Source organism: Bos indicus, chromosome 26, assembly GCF_029378745.1.
Source record: "Bos indicus isolate NIAB-ARS_2022 breed Sahiwal x Tharparkar chromosome 26, NIAB-ARS_B.indTharparkar_mat_pri_1.0, whole genome shotgun sequence".
Taxonomy (NCBI): domain Eukaryota; kingdom Metazoa; phylum Chordata; class Mammalia; order Artiodactyla; family Bovidae; genus Bos; species Bos indicus.
In genome coordinates this window covers 24,806,906-24,827,168 of record NC_091785.1, presented here as the reverse complement: position 1 = coordinate 24,827,168, position 20,263 = coordinate 24,806,906, and the positions used below count along the sequence as shown (strand labels likewise).

General features: G+C 40.3%; 1 protein-coding gene across 1 annotated transcript in view; it reads right to left on the bottom strand.

Annotated features, from left to right (window-relative positions):
- CFAP58 (cilia and flagella associated protein 58) overlaps positions 1–20,263 on the bottom strand; it is a 116,520-nt gene that overhangs the window by 64,959 nt on the left and 31,298 nt on the right. The window contains exons 9-11 of the mRNA XM_019953225.2: positions 20,030–20,221; positions 6,284–6,445; positions 5,491–5,637 (exon numbers count right to left, since the gene is read on the bottom strand). Of these exons, the coding sequence (XP_019808784.2) occupies positions 5,491–5,637; positions 6,284–6,445; positions 20,030–20,221 (501 nt within the window). The remainder of the gene's footprint in view (positions 1–5,490; positions 5,638–6,283; positions 6,446–20,029; positions 20,222–20,263) is intronic.

Here is a 20,263-nt window from a genome sequence, read left to right as displayed (position 1 = left end):
ACTGCAGCACTTAGGAAGGCTTCCTGGAAGAACTCAGATCTTGAGGTTCTTGAGGCTACATGGAAATCCTAAGAGAAGCAAGGAAAGGATGCTTTGACTGGTAAGTTTCAGAAGGAAAATTCCTCTCATCACAGGACACATTTGCTCCAAATCCTTAAGTATATTTGTGGCTTACAACACCTCTTGCATGATATTAAGTATTGTGCCTAGCTACTCTTGTCCCAATTTCACAAATGCAATTAGAGACAAAGAAGAGCAAATCAACCTGCTCAAGGTCACACAGCTAATAAGAAGCAAAGTTGAGATTCCAGCCTAGAGTTTTTCATTCCAGAGTTTCTGTTCCCTTTGCTATCACCATACAATAGTTTCAAGTCAAATACAGAAGATGAGTAAGACCTGAGGGATTTACCACCCACTGGAGATGACAAATATAACCAACCACCCTACAGTGTAGAGATGCTCTCCACTGTGAAGAAGGACATGGGAGTACAGGATGGAGTTCCTATTTCTTCCTGGGGATTAGAGAGAAAAACAAGTCTGGGCATTGGAAGCTGACAGTTATTTCTAAAAGGGAGATGTGTGTGCTGGGGGAGAGCAGTCAGTGGTCAGACTCACGTGAACAGAGGCATGCAAACTATAAAGCACCTGGTGTGTTTACCAGATGGCAAAACACCCAATGTGGCTGAGTTGGAGTACTAGGTAGGGGACAGCAGGAAGTAAGCCTGGAAAAAGAGCTGAGACAACCTGAGAAGGGCCTCGTACGCCATGGGCCGTGGAGAGTATGCCCTTGGGAGCCAGAGAGTTAATCATATTAGAGGAAAAAAGAATACAGCTTCGAGGTTCCACGCCCATACAAGGACAGGTGGTATCACAGCCAGGTCAGCACAAGAAGGAAAGACGGAGGAAGAAATCTGCTTTTCACCCACACCTGAAATCACAAGGGAGAGGACAAGACAATATTAAGCCTCCAACTTTTCAATGGCCTGCAGGTCAACATGTGAAAATGAAAAAAAGTAGTAACTTTTTCCTTCAAGGAAGAGTTGGGTTCCCCCACCTCCACCCACCCAGAAATGTCACAAAAGGGATGACAGAAAACCAAGTATTTGCAAGTGAATGCCTATGAACCAACCCAACTCTAGTTGCTACCTGCCTCTAATCCATGAAGACCAAGAGTCATTAATTCCATAGCTCAAATTTATCCAAACAGTACAAGATGCCACACACCTAGCAATAGACCTGTAATGTCACAAACTAAATGCAGCTAGCTACCATAAAACACAGGGTTTCCTTTATGACATTTTGTTTGCTCATTCATGAAATATATGTTGGTTCAGGGATAAGCAAAGGGAAACACTTAGTGAGAAAAGATCTGGTCTGGTATTGTATTTACTACTTTGGGGGATTGCCTGTTAGGAAAGAGAGTCAAGAACCAGCCTTTCTATTTCTGTAATCATTTAAGGTGACAGCGAAGACAGCAATAAAATACCTGTTTGGCTCATGCTTTCTTTAATAAAACTTTTATTTTCCCAGATGTGCAGCATTCACTTCCCTGTTCCTAAGTGCCGAGAGCTGATCAGAATCCATCAGCAGAACAAAATGAAACCACTGTGTTATTAAAATGCAATCAATGGTGTGTAAAAGTATCTGTCTGAAATGTAAAACCATTCGTGTGTTTGGCATTGCTTGGTGCTTTTTCTCCTAATATATCAAAATTCTGAGTGGTCTCCTTATGTCATAAATTTATGGGCTGTAAACAAGATGTGGCGTTAGACGTTGGCAGCAAATGTTAACATCAACAAAATACCGTAGGTCTAATGCATCTAGCAGTTGTAAATCTGAGCTGTCTCATCCAGGAAAGATGGTAACAAGTACCGTGCACCCAAAAGCTCATCAAGCAACATTCTAGACGGGACCCGAGGCATAGAGTCGTAATGCGATGGCAGGACGTGCTCTTCAGTCACCACCTCTACAATTACACATTTTGGGATAGGTGTTCATGGCGTATGTATCACCCAGTCTGGCTGCGGGCATAAATCATATCTCAAGAACCATACTTGGGAACTTCTCCGGTGGTCCAGTGGTTAAGAATCAGCCTGCCAACGCAGGGGACACAGGTTTGATCCCTGGTCTGGGAAGATTCCACATGCTGCAGGGCAACTAAGCCTGTGGGCAGCAACTGTTGAGGACGTGTTCTAGAGCCCGGGAGCCATAGCTACAGAAGCCCGGGCACCCCAGAGCCTATGCTCAATAAGAGAAGCCACTGCAGTAAGAAGCCTTGGCCCCCACAATGAAGAGTAGCCCCACGCACAGCAACCGGAGGGTAGCCCCTGCTCGCTACTAGACAAAGCCCTGTGCGGCAAGAAGACCCAGTGCAGCCAAAAATAAATAAATAAAATTTTTTAAAAAAGAAGCATACTTGAGGGAGTTTGACCCCTTCATACGGGATCCCAACATTCACTGGGTTTCACAGAGATCATCTGTTTATATCCTGCAAAATAAATAGGACCATCTGAAGTCTTCTAACCATGAGAATAATTAGGCTTTCTCTCTCTCTCCCTCCCCCTCCCTCCAACAGTTCCCATCCATGTTGCTCTAGAGAGTCCACTGAGTATAAGGATACGGTGCCCTGAAGCCAGTTGCTAATGTGACGCTGAGCTCTGGACACAGAGAATTTGCTGCTGAATTATTCACCAAGAATCAAAGTGCTGTCAGATTGATGTGGGATGATGGGGTGGTGATGAACAGAATTGAGAGCTTGTTAGGACTGGAAGGCAGACACTCCACATGAGATGGCCCCTTTAGTGCTGATGAAACAAGACGGGGACAGAATGGGCAGATGAACACAGATGCAGCAACATCTACAAGGAACCATTGACATCCTGTCATAACCATCATGTGCTGATAATGTCTAGAATCCTGAGGAGTCTGTAGAGCCTGGCAGCAACTGAAAAAGAAACACGGAAGAAGCAAGACTTTTCTATCAGGGGCGGGGGGGCGGGGGGGCGGTGATGAATGAGGATGGGGATGACTTACGGACAATTGTTTGTCGTGGGCTTGGAGAAGCGATAAATTGGGTTGTCCTGTCAAAAAGCATCTCATGGTCTACCAAACAAGCTAGGGCTTGCCCTTCTGGGAGGGATTATGTACCAACGTAGCTTTGTATAACTCACTATAATAAGCTACATGTTTCCCATGGAGTAAAGTTACTAAAAAAAAACAATCTGCCCTTTCCTCCAGGGTTTTGGTTTGCAAAGCTCAGATGCATGAAATTCAGAGACCTCTGTAAATGTGATTCATCTTTGAGGCTAAAAAAGTTAAGAGGCTGAAACTCAACATTTGAGCTGTCATATTTTTCTAAAGGATGTCAAACGGGCTTAATGATAGGCCAAAATTATCCAGTCAAAGCACCATTGCAAGTCACCGTTGGATAACCTCAAATAATAAATCAAGGAGGCAGCCTTTTTCTCTGTTCCTAATTCTTGCCTTAATGGGAAAAGCTGAGGAAAAGGCATCCTAGTTTCACAGTAAGTCCAAAGCAATCATCTTCCTGTAATCGATGACACAAAGCTATCCAGACCTAGGATTCACCATTTGGAGCAGACTTTCTAGAACAGAAGCCCTTTAATCATCTCCCTTAGTCACCAGCTGCCAAGTCTGCTGGCACAGGACCAAAGAAACAGAAACTTCATTTTATTATGATTAAAATAATATAAAGTTTATGATTTAAACCTTATTTTATTATAAACTTTATTCCTTTATTTTATTATGATGTTTCTTTGGAGCTATATGTATAGACGTCTAATGATGGAGGGTGTAATTGAAACAAATATTAACCAAAGTCCAACTAAGGAATCAGGAATAATCCCTTTTTGCATAGGACATTGCTTATTCTAAAGCAGGACTTCGTCTTCCTTGGACCCCATTATGCAGCAATAATTAATCTTTTGAAAAGAGCATTCCTTGGAAAGTAAGAGATGAGGATCAGTGTCACCCTCTGAAAGGGAGAGATGATGTACCAAATCCAGTTACACTGAAGCCTTGCTAAGGCCTCCATGAGGCCTATGAGTGAAGCAGTGTTTGCAATAAGATTCTTCTGATTCAGCCAATGATAAATAAACACCACCCCACCATAGATTTCCAGGGTGGAACAAACAACCTCCTACAAAACTATTAATATGCTTTCAAACAAGGAGAATAAGGGCAAAGATGCAAGGTATTTTCAAATTTTAGAATATATAGTTATGTTTCTTTACATCTAAATAAATTTTAGTACAGAATTTTCTGTTTTTTTCTATCATGAGCTAGAGTGAGGAGATGAAAGTCTTAGGTAAATATATCAATTGCCATATCTTTATTGTAAAGCACTTTCACTACATTTTAATTTCTCTCCATCCTCATGTGCCTTAACTTAATTTAATGTAGTAGTCTATTTCCATGAAGACCTATCATTAAGTTGACAAAACCTATTGTTAAACTGAGAGTGCGTATTTCAGTCTACAGCATCATAGAATCAAGGATATTTGACATTAAATCTGTCCAATGCTACATATTCATTTTCAAGATAGGAACTATCTTTGAAGATAATCATGTGCAGAAATTCAGTCTTTCACTGGCTATAGAAGTTTCTGCAAATGGCTCATAAACATACACATTAAAAAAAATAAAAGTGGCACCATTCTCTTAGAAGTTTCTTTTTAAATTCTTTGGTCAAATGGATTAGAAGGGAAATTTATAGGACTGGCTAGGAAATTCATTAGGTTTAAAGAATATGTATAGTAAAAAGTATTTAATTCCAAGTTTTGATATGGTATGATTATTTGGCATATATTTGGGGGATGAGTCTTTATATTAGTAAACCTAGAATGTTCTAAATTTGTAGATTTAAAAGGATATATCTAAGTAATGTGTGAAGACAAAGGTGGTTCCCTAGAGGAGTGGTTGCAAAGTTCTTAGACTCACAGAAGTAAGGTGATCCATGAACCCAGTTGAGGGCCAAACAAGTAAGGACAAAGTCTGACACCTGGTAGACAACGATGTCGCGGGCAGAAACAGCATGTGCACATGAAGTAAATAAGTATCAGGGCAGCGGCACAAAGGATTCTGCCAGCATTGTCTCATAGAAGCCCCGGGGAGGAGCGTGGGAGGGTTGAGTGCAAACAGAAGGCTGGACTTGAGTTGTAAAAGCAAAGAGAGCCTGAAAGTTCCAGGACTTCCTGGGCACTGCTGACCTGCTAGGTTCTCTTCCACTGAGGCCATGATAACCAGCACAGGTAATCTAGGAGCTCAGCACCTCCACTGGCCCCTTCCCGTTCTAGCTGGGAGCACTCCCTGCAGGGAAGACTGACCTCCAGGTGGTGGAGTGCATCCCCCTGGTGCTTTGGTTCTCCCTGCCCCCACCACCCCTGGCTATCCTCACTGAGCACAGAGCCTGGCCCCAGTGGGTCTAATGGACAGATAACTGGTCCACTGCCTTTATTGTAAGGTCTGTACCTTCAACGTTTCCTTCTCCTTTTCTATGCGCTGCTGCTCCAGATGTAGTTTCACAAGTGCCGACTCCTTAGCTGAGATTTCTTCTTTCAATTGATCTACCTGATGGGTCATAATCTTTAATTTTCTCTTCATTTCCGTTATTTCATCCTAACAAAATGAAAGGAGATGTGTTTGAAAGTGAACTAAATAGACATCATCCACTATGGAAGCTCAACGCATAGTCAAGAGCTTTTAAGGGAGATTCATTTAAAACAAGGATTTCCTGATCAATTACAACTGGGTATCTTTGTATCTTGTGCCCATAGACCTCAAAGTATTTCATAGCATTAACTCTCCAAATATTTTCATGAGATAGATGTAAAAATACATAATGAATATGCCATACACATACACACATGCACACACTTTACTCCTCACTGTAAGAGACAATTTGGAATCACAACAAACATTTTTAACTAAAAAATTACAAAGCAAAACTCTGCACTTAAATGACAAGAGTATGCTGCTCCCCTCTGAGTCATGATAACTATTAGCAGTTTTAAAAATGAGAAGCAGGAGAATGGCAATTCTACAAAATAATTAAAACTGGGGCCTCAATCTTCACATCTGATCAAGTTGTGTCATTTCCATTTCAAACAATCTGACAGTTCTGCATAAACTGATCTTTTCTTTCAGGTGAATTCCCCGATTTCTCTCTCAATCTATTGTAAATTCTGCTATTAGAATAACAGAAACTGCTTTAAACCCAGCATGGGAAGGGACAAAATGTAAAGACATAAATATATTCTTTTACCTGAGCCTCAACCAGATTTTTACTATACAGATTCCTATCTGACCTCACAGCCTCATACAGGTTCTGTTGCTGTTTTAATTTAGTCTCTGATTCAGCGATTTTTTTCCTATAGTCAAAAATCTGCATTTCACGGACTTTTATGTCTTCCATGTTCATGAGGACCTGGAGGAGAAAGAAGTAATAAAGATGGTTAAATAGCCCATCTGTGGTTATTGGTTCAGGACAAACAGATTTTGCATCTCAGGGTAGCGAGCAGAAATGCCAGCAATCAGAAAATCTGACAGTGGCTATAATCGTTGTGGTATGACACAGAAGTTCAGCCCAGCTGATTAGGGGCAAACATATACTTTATCTACAGCACCGTTCTGCTAAAGCATGAAGGCTTAGCACAGTTATTCTGTGATCACAAAACAGAACAGAAAATAAATTCTTTCAATTCTGAAAACCTCTCTTGCCCACCCCAACCACCAAAAAAGGAAAGGAATAAAAAAAAGCACAAGCTTAAACAGATCTTAACACAAAGCACTAGGAAGGGTAAGAGATAGATTAGCTGTTTGGCCACAGTCGTGGCTTTATAAGGTTAACCACAAGAAAGAAAAGTGACCTCTGACACTGATAGTAATCATAACTCTATCTTTACCAATGTCAAACTCACTCCCATCAGGGAAATCCAAAAGACTTCATAAAAACATGTGTTCTACTGTGTGCAAAACACTTTGAGGCAAGATGAGATGCAGAAGTACCTGCCTCTTTTTTGCAAGTATGGAAAACCAAGGCCCAGAATTCCACCGTGAGCCAATGTGCTTCTCGACAAGCAATCCACACAGTAGAAATGACATCATCATGACTCTTAGCTGCAATGACCACGGAAACTGATTTTCTAAGGACAATCTTCTAAAATTCCTTAAGAAAAAAAATTTTGCAAGGAAAACTGGTTGAATGAATAGAGCTTATACTTTAACAGCTAGAACACACCAGGAGAAAATTCTTAAGAATATTTCACTGCATTTCAGTGGAATTCTCTTAATTAATGACTGCAGTTGAAGGAAATAAACAGAGGAACATGACAGAGAAAAAAGGAAGGGGATGCACTTGAAATAACACGGCCAGGGAAGCTTCCTTGAAAGAACAGATTTACCTAGAACCTAAAGGTCAAAAAGGATCTCTTTGTCATGGTGATATTATAATCAGGTTTTGGATACCTGTGAGCATCATGTTCCCGATCCCCAGTCATTGCAGAAGCGAATCCTTTTACTCTACTTGTAGAATTAGTATTCCAGAAAATATATTCTAAGAAATCCTCTTCTAATGTTTCCCCAACAGAGTTAATGATGGCTGGTGCTTAATATATGTCCCTTTATATCTTTAAATAGTGAAAGAAATGTTAGTCGCTCAGTCATGTCCAACTCTTTGTGACCCCATGGACCAGAGCCCAGCAGGCTCCTCTGTCCATGGAATTCTCCAGGCAATGTTACTGGAGTGGGTTGCCATTCTCTTCTCCAGGGGAATCATCCCAAGATTGAACCCAGGTCTCCCGCATTGCAGGCACATTCTTTACCATTTGAGCCACCAGTGAAATCCAATATCTTTCAAAGTTTTCTTAGATTTATATTTAAGGAAGGATGGAATCAAATTTTAACAAATGTCTTTTTAGCATATATTATTTTGCACTACACTATCAGTTTTATTGATCTGATATACTTAGTAACAAATGTCTTCTTTTACAAGTATTCTGATTTTATTTCTTTATTCATAGTCCCATATGCCATAATTCTAAATAAGTGCATAAATGGGAAATAAACATTTATTTTCTTTTTCATAGCTTCCCTGGTGGCTCAGACAGTAAAGCATCTGCCTGTGATGCAGGAGACCTGGGTTCGATTCCTGGGTTGGGAAGATCCCCTGGAGAAGGAAATGGCAACCCACTCCAGTACTATTGCCTGGAAAATCCCATGGACGAAGGAGCCTGGTAGGCTGCACTCTGTGGGGTCGCAAAGAGTCAGACATGACTAAGCGACTTCACTTCTCTTTCTTATTTACTTGAACCTTCTTCTCCCTTCCACCCACATCAGTCCCTCATTGACATAGAAAGAAACCAGGTTAATGATCCAGTATGTGTTCTTCCATATTTTTCTTTGAATTCTGCATATTCTATTTAAGTCTACTAATGTCATTATCATAATAATAGCTAATATTTCTCAGGTACTTTCTATATACAAGGATTTTACAGGTATTAACTCATTTAATCTTCACAAAAATCCTCATAGATGTGCATTATCATATCCCAATTTTACAAATAAGGAAACTGAAGTCAAAAGAAGTAATGTTGTTCACAGCTAGCCAACTAGTGAATATACAGGTTCAGGGCTTTGTTTTCCTTTTGCTTTCTGAATTTGGTCATTATTTTTCAGCAAAGTGGGATCCTCTTATATATTTTTATGCACCTTGCTTTTTATACTTTGTGGGAATTCTCCAGTGCAGGTGAACCCCTCCCCTCTGACAGGCATTCATTGGTTTCCATTTTTTTGCCAGTTTGAACCATGCTACAATAAACATTTTATACGTGTTCTTAGGCAACTGTTCTCTTACTTCTGTTGGGATGGATTCCCAGAAGAGGAGTATGTGGCTCAAAAGACATATATATCTTTAACTTTAATAGATACTGCTAGATTGCTTTCCGGAGAAGGCAATGGCACACCACTCCAATACTCTTGCCTGGAAAATCCCATGGGCGGAGGAGCGTGGTGGGCTGCAGTCCATGGGGTCTCGAAGAGTCGGACACGACTGAGCGACTTCACTTCCACTTTTCACTTTCATGCCTTGGAGAAGGAAATGGCAACCCATTCCAGTGTTCTTGCCTGGAGAATCCCAGGGACGGGGGAGCCTGGTGGGCTGCCGTCTGTGGGGTTGCACAGAGTCGGACACAACTGAAGTGACTTAGCAGTAGCAGATTGCTTTCAAAAATGGCTGTAACATTTTACATTTTCATACCCCCAGCAATAGCTTTCTTAATAGAAAACTATCCTTGTGGTTTCAGGATAAATCCTCTTTGGTCATACTGGGTGATTCTTTTAATGTACTGTTGAATTTGGTTTGCTAGAATTTCATTTAGGACCCTACATACATATTTATAAGCGACCTAAGTCTACAGTTTCCTTTTTGGTTCTGTTTTAATATCAAGATTTCTGCTAGTTTCATAAAGTGAGCTGAGTACCCTTTTGTTCATTCATTGAACCACTCGCCTACTTATTCATTCACTCACTGAACATGCACTGAGGGCCCATCTATGGCAGGCACTATAAAAGCGCCAGTGATGTATAGAAAAATAAGATGCATTCCCTACCCTCAAATTCACTCCTAGTGAGTGGCTCCACTGTAAAATGATAATCAAGGAATGGATACAACCAATAATCTGAGATATGCACAGGGTGTTATGAGAGAATTAAACACTGGGAGGATAATAGGGTGGCCATAAACATCTTATCTAAGAAGTTAATATTTGGTATTTACATAATTTGTGAGAACTACCTCTTCCTTCTTGTTCCTAGATCATCCCACCCAAGGACCCATTCATCCCCAAGCTTTCTCCAAGGCCTGGAGTTTTTGTTCACTATCACAGCAGAAGGCATGGGTTAGGTCAGTAAAGTAACGCCAATCAATATTACCCCTAAGACCAACACAACACTGTAAAGCAATTATCCTCCAATAAAAAATAAATTAATAAAAGAGAAAAATAAATGAAATACAGAAATTCCAACAGAAAAAAAAATACCCCCAAGAATATACAATACATTTTTCTAAATTCATATACAGAAAAAAATTTTTACATAGCCTGGGAATTATCTGATTCTTAAAAGTTTGAAGGAACCCAATTCTAAAATAATTAGACCCCCAGTGACAACACTGGAGCTAATTCTCTCTCAGATGTTTCGGTGGCTTCCATGGTTATTAATCTTTCTATGGTTTCTACTTCTCCTTGAGTCAAGCCTTGATGTGTGTACATATTTTCAAGAAAAATATCTATTTTAAGCAATCTTTTACATTTATGCAACCAGAGTTGCACAAAGTACTTTTTTATATTCATTCATTCATTTATTTGGCTGCACCGGGTCTTAGTTGCAGCACGCGGATCCTCAATGCTTAAGGCGGCATATGGGCTCTTGAGTTGTAGCATGCAAGGTCTTTTATTTGCAGCATGTGGGATCTAGTTCCTTGAAGTGAAGTGAAGTCACTCAGTCGTGTCCGACTCTTGGTGACTCCATGGACTGTAGCCCACCAGGCTCCTCCATCCACGGAATTTTCTAGGCAAGAGTACTGGAGTGGGTTGCCATTTTCTTCTCCAGGGGATCTTCCCAACCCAGGGATCAAACCCAGGTCTCCGGCATTGCAGGTAGACACTTTATCCTCTGAGCCACCAGGGAATCCCTAGTTCCTTGACTAGGGATCAAACCCAGACCCCCTGCATTGGGAGTGTGGAGTCTTAGACACTGGACACAAGGGAAGTCCTTGTACAAAGTATTTTATATTATTTTGCTGTTTTATTTTTATTAATTTCCATCACCCACTTTGTGTGGAAAGAAAATGGCCCAAGGTAAGAATACATACAGACTCAGTGGTGAATGGCTTGCATTGTTGGTTAGGGGGCTTAAAGGAACAAAATTAGAAAACTTGAGAAGAGGAGGCCTGCAGAAGAGGCATGTGGGTAGATCTGAAATGAAAAGACATTTCACTCCTTCTTCCATCGTCTCTTTGATCTATCCCTTGAAAATGAGTAGCAGGTGGCCTTTTAAGGTACCACCACTAGCAACTAAAAATGTTTAAGTTAGGAACAAATGGGAAACCTAAATAAGGTATCCATTCCTGGATCTGTTACTTGTTTGATTTTTTTAAAGAAAGACACTATCTTAGCCCCAAATGTAGCCTTTCTATGGACATGACCATCTTTCTTGGGGTCAGGGAAATGAATAGATTGAAAATACTTTGAACAGCATCATCAGCATTCAGAATATCAAGCAGCACATCAGAGAAAAGAAAAAAATTGCTTGTTCAATCACTTTGAGAAATATTACAGTAAGAATAATCCTTTGCACAGACAGAATAATGCTCCAGAGAAAAGATGTAACCAAGGGCATTTCTTTCTGGGGTACCCAGCTGCTGCTGCTGCCGCTGCTGCTGCTAAGTCGCTTCAGTTGTGTCCGACTCTGTGCGACCCCATAGATGGCAGCCCACCAGGCTCCCCCGTCCCTGGGATTCTCCAGGCAAGAACACTGGAGTGGGTACCCAGCTAGCCAGGTTCATCTTTTTGCAAACAACAGTACACAAAGTCTAACTTGTTTCCAGATTCTTGAAGCTTGGAATAATAGGAACCCATCATGATACCAAAAAGATCAAAGGTTATTTTGTTTAAATAACAGCAAAAATTTTTAAAGTAGAGAAACAAAGGGAAAAGACAATTCACAAAGCAATTTAGTTCCAAGTGTTGGGACTCAATTTGTTTTGAGGGAAATCATTCAAACCAATGTCACATAGAGGTTCAAATCCTGAAAATTCATAAAATGTGCAGAGTATTAGGTAGACACAAAACCCTTCATCAGCAAAATGTTCCCAGTTTAAATGGCTATATCAGAGAATGCAGAATGCCAGCTATGGGCCTGGAGCTTAATTAATTGATTATACTTTAGATACCTCAAACCAACTCTGAGATAAATCACATCCAAATGTAGAGAGTTCTATTACAGCCAGAGGGTTGGAGAGCTAGCGTGTGGAGGCCTACTTCAGAGGAGACCAGAAAACGCTTACAGTGCACTCTGAGGGCACAGGCTCAGTTTATAACCTACTGCCTTTTCTCTTCCTGTTAAAACAACCTGCCAATAGAAATAATAGTGAGATAAAAATCAATAAGGTGTGCAGGAAATCTGCAGCCATAGTCAAAACATCCTATGTACTAAGGCAGGAAGAGAAAGTAGGTCATTGAATTTGGAATCTTTTAACTTGCAATTGATGAAATATCAGTACAATAAACTTTTAAAGTAAGTTTTTCTGACTTGGTGTCAATGGTTTGAATGCTGACAATGCCTTTACTTCCATAAGAAAACTGGAAAACTCACTCTCAAAAAAAAAAATCTTTGTGCCCAGTCATGTGAAATTTTAAGTCTTCTCTATTTGTCTTGCTTTCTTATTTTATCCTCTATCTCAAATTCAGGGAGGCATATCTATTTTTCTATCTGTTTTTAATAACATGTTATGCTACAAATGAAAGCTATAATATCTGCCTAGGAGAGCTATAATGAGGATAACAGTGAGAAGAATTATATTTATACCATAATATAAGTACCAGGCATATCATAATTTAATCATTTAATAAATGTTAATAGACTATCATGGTATGTTAACATTATGTGATATTATATAATATTAGCACTTAAAAATCAATTTGGTTTTTTCTATGGATTACTCTGTTCTCCTCCAGGAAAAGAGTGATCCATAGTACACTTATTTCATTATAACATGAAAAGCTTATAATTTGTGTATGTCCCCTTGAAGGCTCTCTCCAGAGTTCTACCCTATTAAAGATGCTCTGTATTAAAAACTTCAAATTAATATTGAAAATACAGAAACTTCATTTTATTATGAAGTACCTATTTAGTGAATGATATTTCTTTGATCAACTTCTGCTATCCTCACTTACTTCTAAATCCTTGAAAGCACATTATTATTCATTTCTTGGAACCTCTGTCTATGAGAGCTTTGCTTGACATTGTTATAAGGCAAATAAGCAGGGAGCTAAGAAACTTGTCAGTAGGAATTCATTGTGAAAAATGCTTTTCAGTATATAAGAAAAGGGAGGGGATAGCTAGAAGTTTAATATTTAGAATGAAAAAGAAGGGGGTCCTAAAATGAGCCAAATGCATAATGTGCAGAATGTTCCCCAGTTTTAATCATTAACTAGGAAAAAATCTTAGCTAAAATTTATAAAAGTCTAGAAAAGAGTAAATATGGTGGACCATAACTTATAATTGGGCTTCTCTAATAGCTCAGTCGGTAAAGAATCTGCCTGCAGTGCAGGAGACCCAGGTTCGATCCCTGGGTCAGGAAGATCCCCCGAAGAAGAAAATGACAACCCACTCCAGTATTCTTGCCTGGAAAATCCCATGGGCAGAGGAGCCTGGTGGGCTACAATCTATAGCGTCACATGAATTGGACACGACTTAGCAACTAAACCACCACAACTTATAATGCCACTCTTGGTGCCTCTCAATGTAGCTGAAAAATAAAATTTATACTGCACCAGAGGAAAAACCATGAAGATAAAAAGTGCTGAATATATACTGTGTAAAATATCTAGTGGGGAGCTGCTGTGTAACCCAAGGAGCTCAGCTCATTGATGACCTAGAGGGATGGAATGGGGTAGGGGGAGGCTCAAGAAGGAAGGGATATATATACACATATAGCTGACTCACTTTGCTGTACAGCGAAACTAACACTACATGGCAAAGCAATTATACTCCAATAATAAAAGAAAAAAAGTCCAACTATAAAGAACAAGTGCTGAAACACTATTAGTTTTGTCATGGCTTGTCATGGCTCCATGAATATTTGCTCCCACCACCTCTATGGGAGGAGTCTACTTGCCCTTGCTGTTGAGGCTGGGCCTGGACACATGACTTGCCATAGCTGATGGGATGTCAGAGAACATTAGGCAAGTAGAGACCCATGAACTGTGCTTGCGCAGTTGGGTCTGTCCTTTGCATTCCTTCCATTCTCCATGAGAACAGTGTACACATCCTGAAGGATGAGAAGCACACAGAGAAAATCTGGACCCAACCCACAGCCCCAGGCCAAGCCCAGGCAAGCTCAGCCCAGATCAGCTGACCCTTGTCAACTGTAGGTGTGTGAGTGAGAAAGAAGTGCTTGTTTTTGCATGCCGGTGAGACCTGGTGGTTGTTTATTATGCAGTAATATCATGGCACATGTTGACTGAGACAAACACATAAGGAAAGGCTTGGGATTCTGAGCCATCCAATTCTGGCACAAAAAGGGATCTTCTTTCTCATTTGCAAATGCCAAGTCAAATTAATAAAATGTAATGTAGGGCTTTCAGCAGCTTAGATTTCACCTTTTTTCCCTTCTAAATAAAAATAATCAGAAAGCAAATGTTGACACTGTTTTTGTAGCCCAGAAGGAAGAGGAGATCAGGCCAGCTAAAACTGCCAACGATAGTTAAGATAACATTGTCCATCATGGCAACCTATTTCAAAAGAATTTAAAGGCGAGCAGACCCATAAGTTTAAGAAAGTTTAGGCACTCAGTCATGTCCACTTTGTGACCTCATGGGATAACAGATTACTGAAGAAGAATTTAATATAGATACCTAAAAATAAGTCTTTGGTTGATTCAGTTGTCTAATTATGCTTTCCGTTCACCCTTTCAAAATATATTTAGATACCTATTTAATGAATAAGTAACATAAAGAGCTCAAGAAGACTTGCCCTTGAGGAACTTGTAAATGGCATGAGGCATACTCAGAAACGCAGATACTGTAATAACATCAGATTTCTTCACCTGCCAGAGAGGGGAACCAAGTACAGATGGATTAGAAAACATTTTAAATAAAGCTCCTCTAAGGTTTTATTGGTCCTTGACTGAAGGGCAAGGTTTTTTAGTATTTTTTCTTTGGATCGGGATACTAAAGTAATACATATTCATTTCAGAAAATTTGAAGAACACAAAAATCACACAAGAGGTAAATTAAAAATGATCTGTATCCCTACTACTCAGAAATACCTAGTTTTCACATGTTGATCCATTACCTTCTACTCTTTTTCCTGTTAAAAAAAAAAAGGAACTAGACTTCAGCTTTTTCTTCTTGCCTCTCAGAGGGTACTTCTCTTTATCTTTGTTGGTTAAACAACACACACACATACAACTTTCTCCCAGAGCAAGTCTATGAGATTTCTCCAGTCACTGATTTTGCCAGAAACATGTTCAATCTGCATGTACAGTTCTTTCTTCATCTCCAGAAAATATTTTCTGTTAAATCTTTGATCTGGTGCTCAGTTCCTCCATCAGAGACCAGCAACCTATACGATGCTTTTTATTCCCTGTCCTTATCTCTTATCCACTCTTTGATCATTTTTGTTTTCTGTTTCCACCTATATTCTAAGAGTATGAAGAAAACCTTGGAAGAAAAGCTATGACCAACCTAGACAGCATATTAAAAAGCAGAGACATTACTTGGCTGACACAGGTCCATCTAGTCAAAGCTATGGTTTTCCCAGTAGTCATGTATGGATGTGAAAGTTGGACCATAAAGAAAGCTAAGCACTGAAGAACTGATGGTTTTGAACTGTGATGTTGGAGAAGACTCTTGAGAGTTCCTTGGACTGCAAAGAGATCCAACCAGTCCATCCTAAAGGAGATCAGTCCTGAATGTTCATTGGAAGGACTGATGCTAAAGCTGAAGCTCCAATACTTTGGCCACCTGATGCGAAGAACTGACTTATTTGAAAAGACCCTGATGCTGGGAAAGACTGAAGGCAGGAGGAGAAGGGGACAACAGAGGATGAGATGGTTGGATGGTATTTCCAACTCGATAGACATGAGTTTGAGCAAGCTCCAGGAGTCAGTGATGGACAATAAAGCCTGGCGTGCTGCAGTCCATGGGGTCACAAAGTCACAAACTGAGTGACTAAACTGAACTGAACATTCTAAGAGAACTACTCAAGTTTGCACTCCACTTCACTGATTCCATTTTCCACATCAGTTCTTTCTTTATTAACTTACTGACTTCAATGTGGATTTTAAATCTACCATTGCTTGCTTTGGGTTGGTTTGAGGTTTGCATGTGTTTTAGTCTCTTTACAACTGGTCCTTATTTTATCCATCACTTCCTTTCTTTATCTTTGTTTTGTCTTAGAAGTAATGTCATCTTGGACTTATAACCCAGATGATAGTCCTCTATCCTACCGGGGTCACACTGTTCTTAACCACAACAACAGAACAACTATAATCTTCATTTTGTGTGCTAGGGAGCCCAACATGATACCTCGTATCTCTAAGAATTCTTAGAGGAATTATATTTCTCCTATTCACTGTGGCTTTGATTTCCTATTTCAATAGAATTCCAGATTCTCGATTGGCACTTTTCTCTGGCACAGATGGTTCCTTTTCTAGGTGTGTTACCTCATATCCCACATCCCTCATCACCCGGTCCCTGTCCCCACAAAGCACAATCCAGCCACAGGGTTGATGCAGACTATCACTGTTGCAGGTACAGAGCAAGTAAAGAACTTAAACTTGAACATCGGAGGTCCCATGCTTAGCACTTCCTCAGTCATTCCTGCCCTGGGAACTGGTCCTGTCTCCCAGAAGAGCCCAGCCTACTCTCTCATCTTCTGCTATCTCCCCCCATTTCCTGCTCACCACTGCCGCTCTCCTTCCCAACTGCAAGCAAGTTCGAGGGACTGTGAATTGAGGGCCAGGTGGATTTTCCTCAGTTCACCTCTACTGGCTTTAAAATTCTCATCCAATCTCTTTTCTTCTATTGCAGCATGGCCTTATGTCAACCTTAGTGTTTGATGCCATTAAAACTTTTCTCCTCTGTTACTGACATTTAACAAGCTGAAAATAGCTACATTCAAATGCCGCTTTAAACAAAAATTCTGGGCTGTTTATCTACAAATTAATTATTTACTTGCTTATTTATGAAATGTTTCATAGCATTTACTATGTGCCAGAGATCATTCTAAATACTTTACCGACACTACCTCATTTAATTTTCACTACCCACCCCATGATATAATGACCCCAATCCTTTTTGTCTGCACAAAGATAAAATTTAGGTCAAACCATATAAATAATTTTGCATTTTGTTCTTATCAGATTCATATTGTGACCATATTCCCCATTTAAAAAATATTTTTCAAACATGTGATTTTAATGGCACAAGGCAAATTTGCACAATTTATTTTGAAGAATATTCTTTTATAAAAATCTGTGCATTCTTATTCTTCATATACTCAGTTTTTACAAAAGAAATTGTGGGGTCACTTTAGAAGGAGATGAAAATATCAGTTTCATACATCTTCCCCCAGTCCTTGGTATTATTTCTCAACTTCCTATAAATAGGATACATGACAGGGAGCTTTCTGTTTGTGGGAATGAAATACGTGTGTGTGTGTGTGTGTGTGTTTGTGTGTGTGGCAGTAAAGAAAGAAATATGAGAAGGTGTCAAAAAGACATACATGTTTTTAATAAGATGTCCAGAAGTGACACGAGTTGCTGAAGCAACTGATACACGCTGTCAGGAGTTAAGTAAGAGAGAAAAATTATAGTTGATAAATAATATTTTAAGAACTTGTGCTTAAATTATTTAGGTGAGACATTATGCAACCTTGTGCAGTTAAACATCAGAAATTGTGAAAACCCGTTACCAGCAAAACTTGGTACCAGTAGCTCTCCTTCATAAGGAAAGAAACACACAAGCCTATTTTAAAATCAGTGACAGCAATCTTCTTTTTATCACTCATCATCTGTCTATTTGTGAAACCCAGTTTTGGTACCTACTATTTACAAGCATTTACTATGTGCTGGAAATGAAGAGAAGAATAAGAGAAAGTCCTTGCTCCCAAGAGCTCACTACAAACAAAGGTATAAATAAATAAGTACTCTAGAAGATGGTAAGAGCTCTTCCAGAGATATCAACAAACCCATTAAGTAGGAAGTGACTAGCTCTGCCTAAGGAGTTAAAATAGGTTTGACCCCAGACATGAGCATTTGATCTGGGTACTGAAGCATGAATAAGAATTTTTCATTCCGAGAAGGGGGAGGAAAGGGCTTTCCAGATAAAACAAAGAGTTTAGCCTCTGTTGCATAAGTCAGAATATATGAACTGCTGTGTCCTACATGGGTTACAGGTATGTAACAAAACACTGATTCACTCTACCCGTAGGTGGGCCAGGTGGCATCCCTGGGTGAGCCCCTCCAGCCCTGCACAGGCTCATCCCCCTCATTCCCACATACTATAGACATGCTATTTTCTACAATGCTGTGATGCAAAGAATGTTAGGAAGCACTGCCCCAGGTTGCTGAGAGATGACTGAGGTTTGTAAAGCTGGGAGTAATAATAAGATTTCACTGGAATTTTGAACAACTCTGACAGTGTGATGGCAGCCAGGAGTGGCGGGAGACTGACTGCCAGGAAGGAAGACGTAGGAGGTTACAACAGATTATGCGTTCAGATGTAGTCTCTGTCTCACCAGGTAAGGCCTCTCCCTCAGTAGGATCACACTGCTGCCCGAGGATATCAGGCTTGATCACGTAACTCCCTTTGATCAATGAAATATTGATCAAATATTTCATTGATCAAAGGGAGTTACGTGGACTGACCCTTTACCCTTCCTTTGCCAACAGAAGCTCTGAGAACATATCAAAGGTTCACTATTACACAGTTTTCCCTCTGCAAGAGGCCAACACACTCCAACAGAGTCCATCTGCAATGAAGAGGACGTGAAGCAGAGCTGTGGCTGACCCTCAAAGGTCATTAATGTGAACAAAACATAGATCTCTGTTGCTATAAACGACTGAGACCTGAGGGTTATTTGCTACAACTTAATCTGACAGATTCAGAAAACAAAGATCATGGCATCCGGTCCCATCACTTCATGGGAAATAGATGGGGAAACAGTGGAAACAGTGTCAGACTTTATTTTTCTGGGCTCCAAAATCACTACAGATGGTGACTGCAGCCATGAAATTAAAAGGCGCTTACTCCTTGGAAGGAAAGTTATGACCAACCTAGATAGCATATTCAAAAGCAGAGACATTACTTTGCCAACAAAGGTTTGTCTAGTCAAGGCTATGGTTTTTCCCGTGGTCATGTATGGATGTGAGAGTTGAACTGTGAAGAAGGCTGAGCACTGAAGAATTGATGCTTTTGAACTGTGGTGTTGGAAGACTCTTGAGAGTCCCTTGGACTGCAGGGAGATCCAACCAGTCCATTCTGAAGGAGATCAGCCCTGGGATTTCTTTGGAAGGAATGATGCTAAAGCTGAAACTCCAGTACTTTGGCCACCTCATGCGAAGAGTTGACTCATTGGGAAAGACTCTGATGCTGGGAGGGATTGGGGGCAAGAGGAGAAGGGGACGACAGAGGATGAGATGGCTGGATGGCATCACTGACTCGATGGACATGAGTCTGAGTGAACTCTGGGAGTTGGTGATGGACAGGGAGGCCTGGCGTGCTGCGATTCATGGGGTCGCAAAGAGTCGGACACGACTGAGTGACTGACCTGATCTGATCTGAATCTGACGGATACAGAGGCTAACAAGCTTAGCCACACTAGAGAACATGAGTGCCTGAACTGATAACTAGTCCTCTCAGAGTCAGTAAATCAATCAGTGGAGCTTTTTACATGATCAAGTTGTAAGAGGAATATGCTGTTTTACAGTGGCTTCCAGCCAGAGGTATGAGGATCACGGGGCATCTTTTACAAGGAAGACATGTCCTCCTAGGGATGGACTGATCACGTGTATTTGTGTTCCTCCAAACTTACATTCTGCAAATATCTAATCAGCATTTGTTTACTCTAAATGGGCAGTAGCTGATTTGCTAGCAGAGCTTATTGCCCACTATCTTAAAGCATGTGAACCACAAGCTGCAATCTGAATAATCTGTCTTTGCAACAATGTGTGGCAATCAGAAATAATGCACTGATGCTCAACCCATACCATGGAGGACTAGCTTACCTTTTGGGTAAGGTCACTGGCTTCATTGATGTACCGATCTCGCTCTTTTTCCAGTTGAAAGATGATCTTTCTCTGCTTCTGAGCTTCCTCTTTGTAGTTTTGGATTTCTTCCTCCAGATTCCTCTTGGCTTGTTCATGGAGCTTTACCAGGTCTATCTGTTTCTGGGTTGCACTGACCGCCTTAAGCATATTCTGAAAATAAGGACAGCACCGAAAAATGTTTGTGGGTTTTGG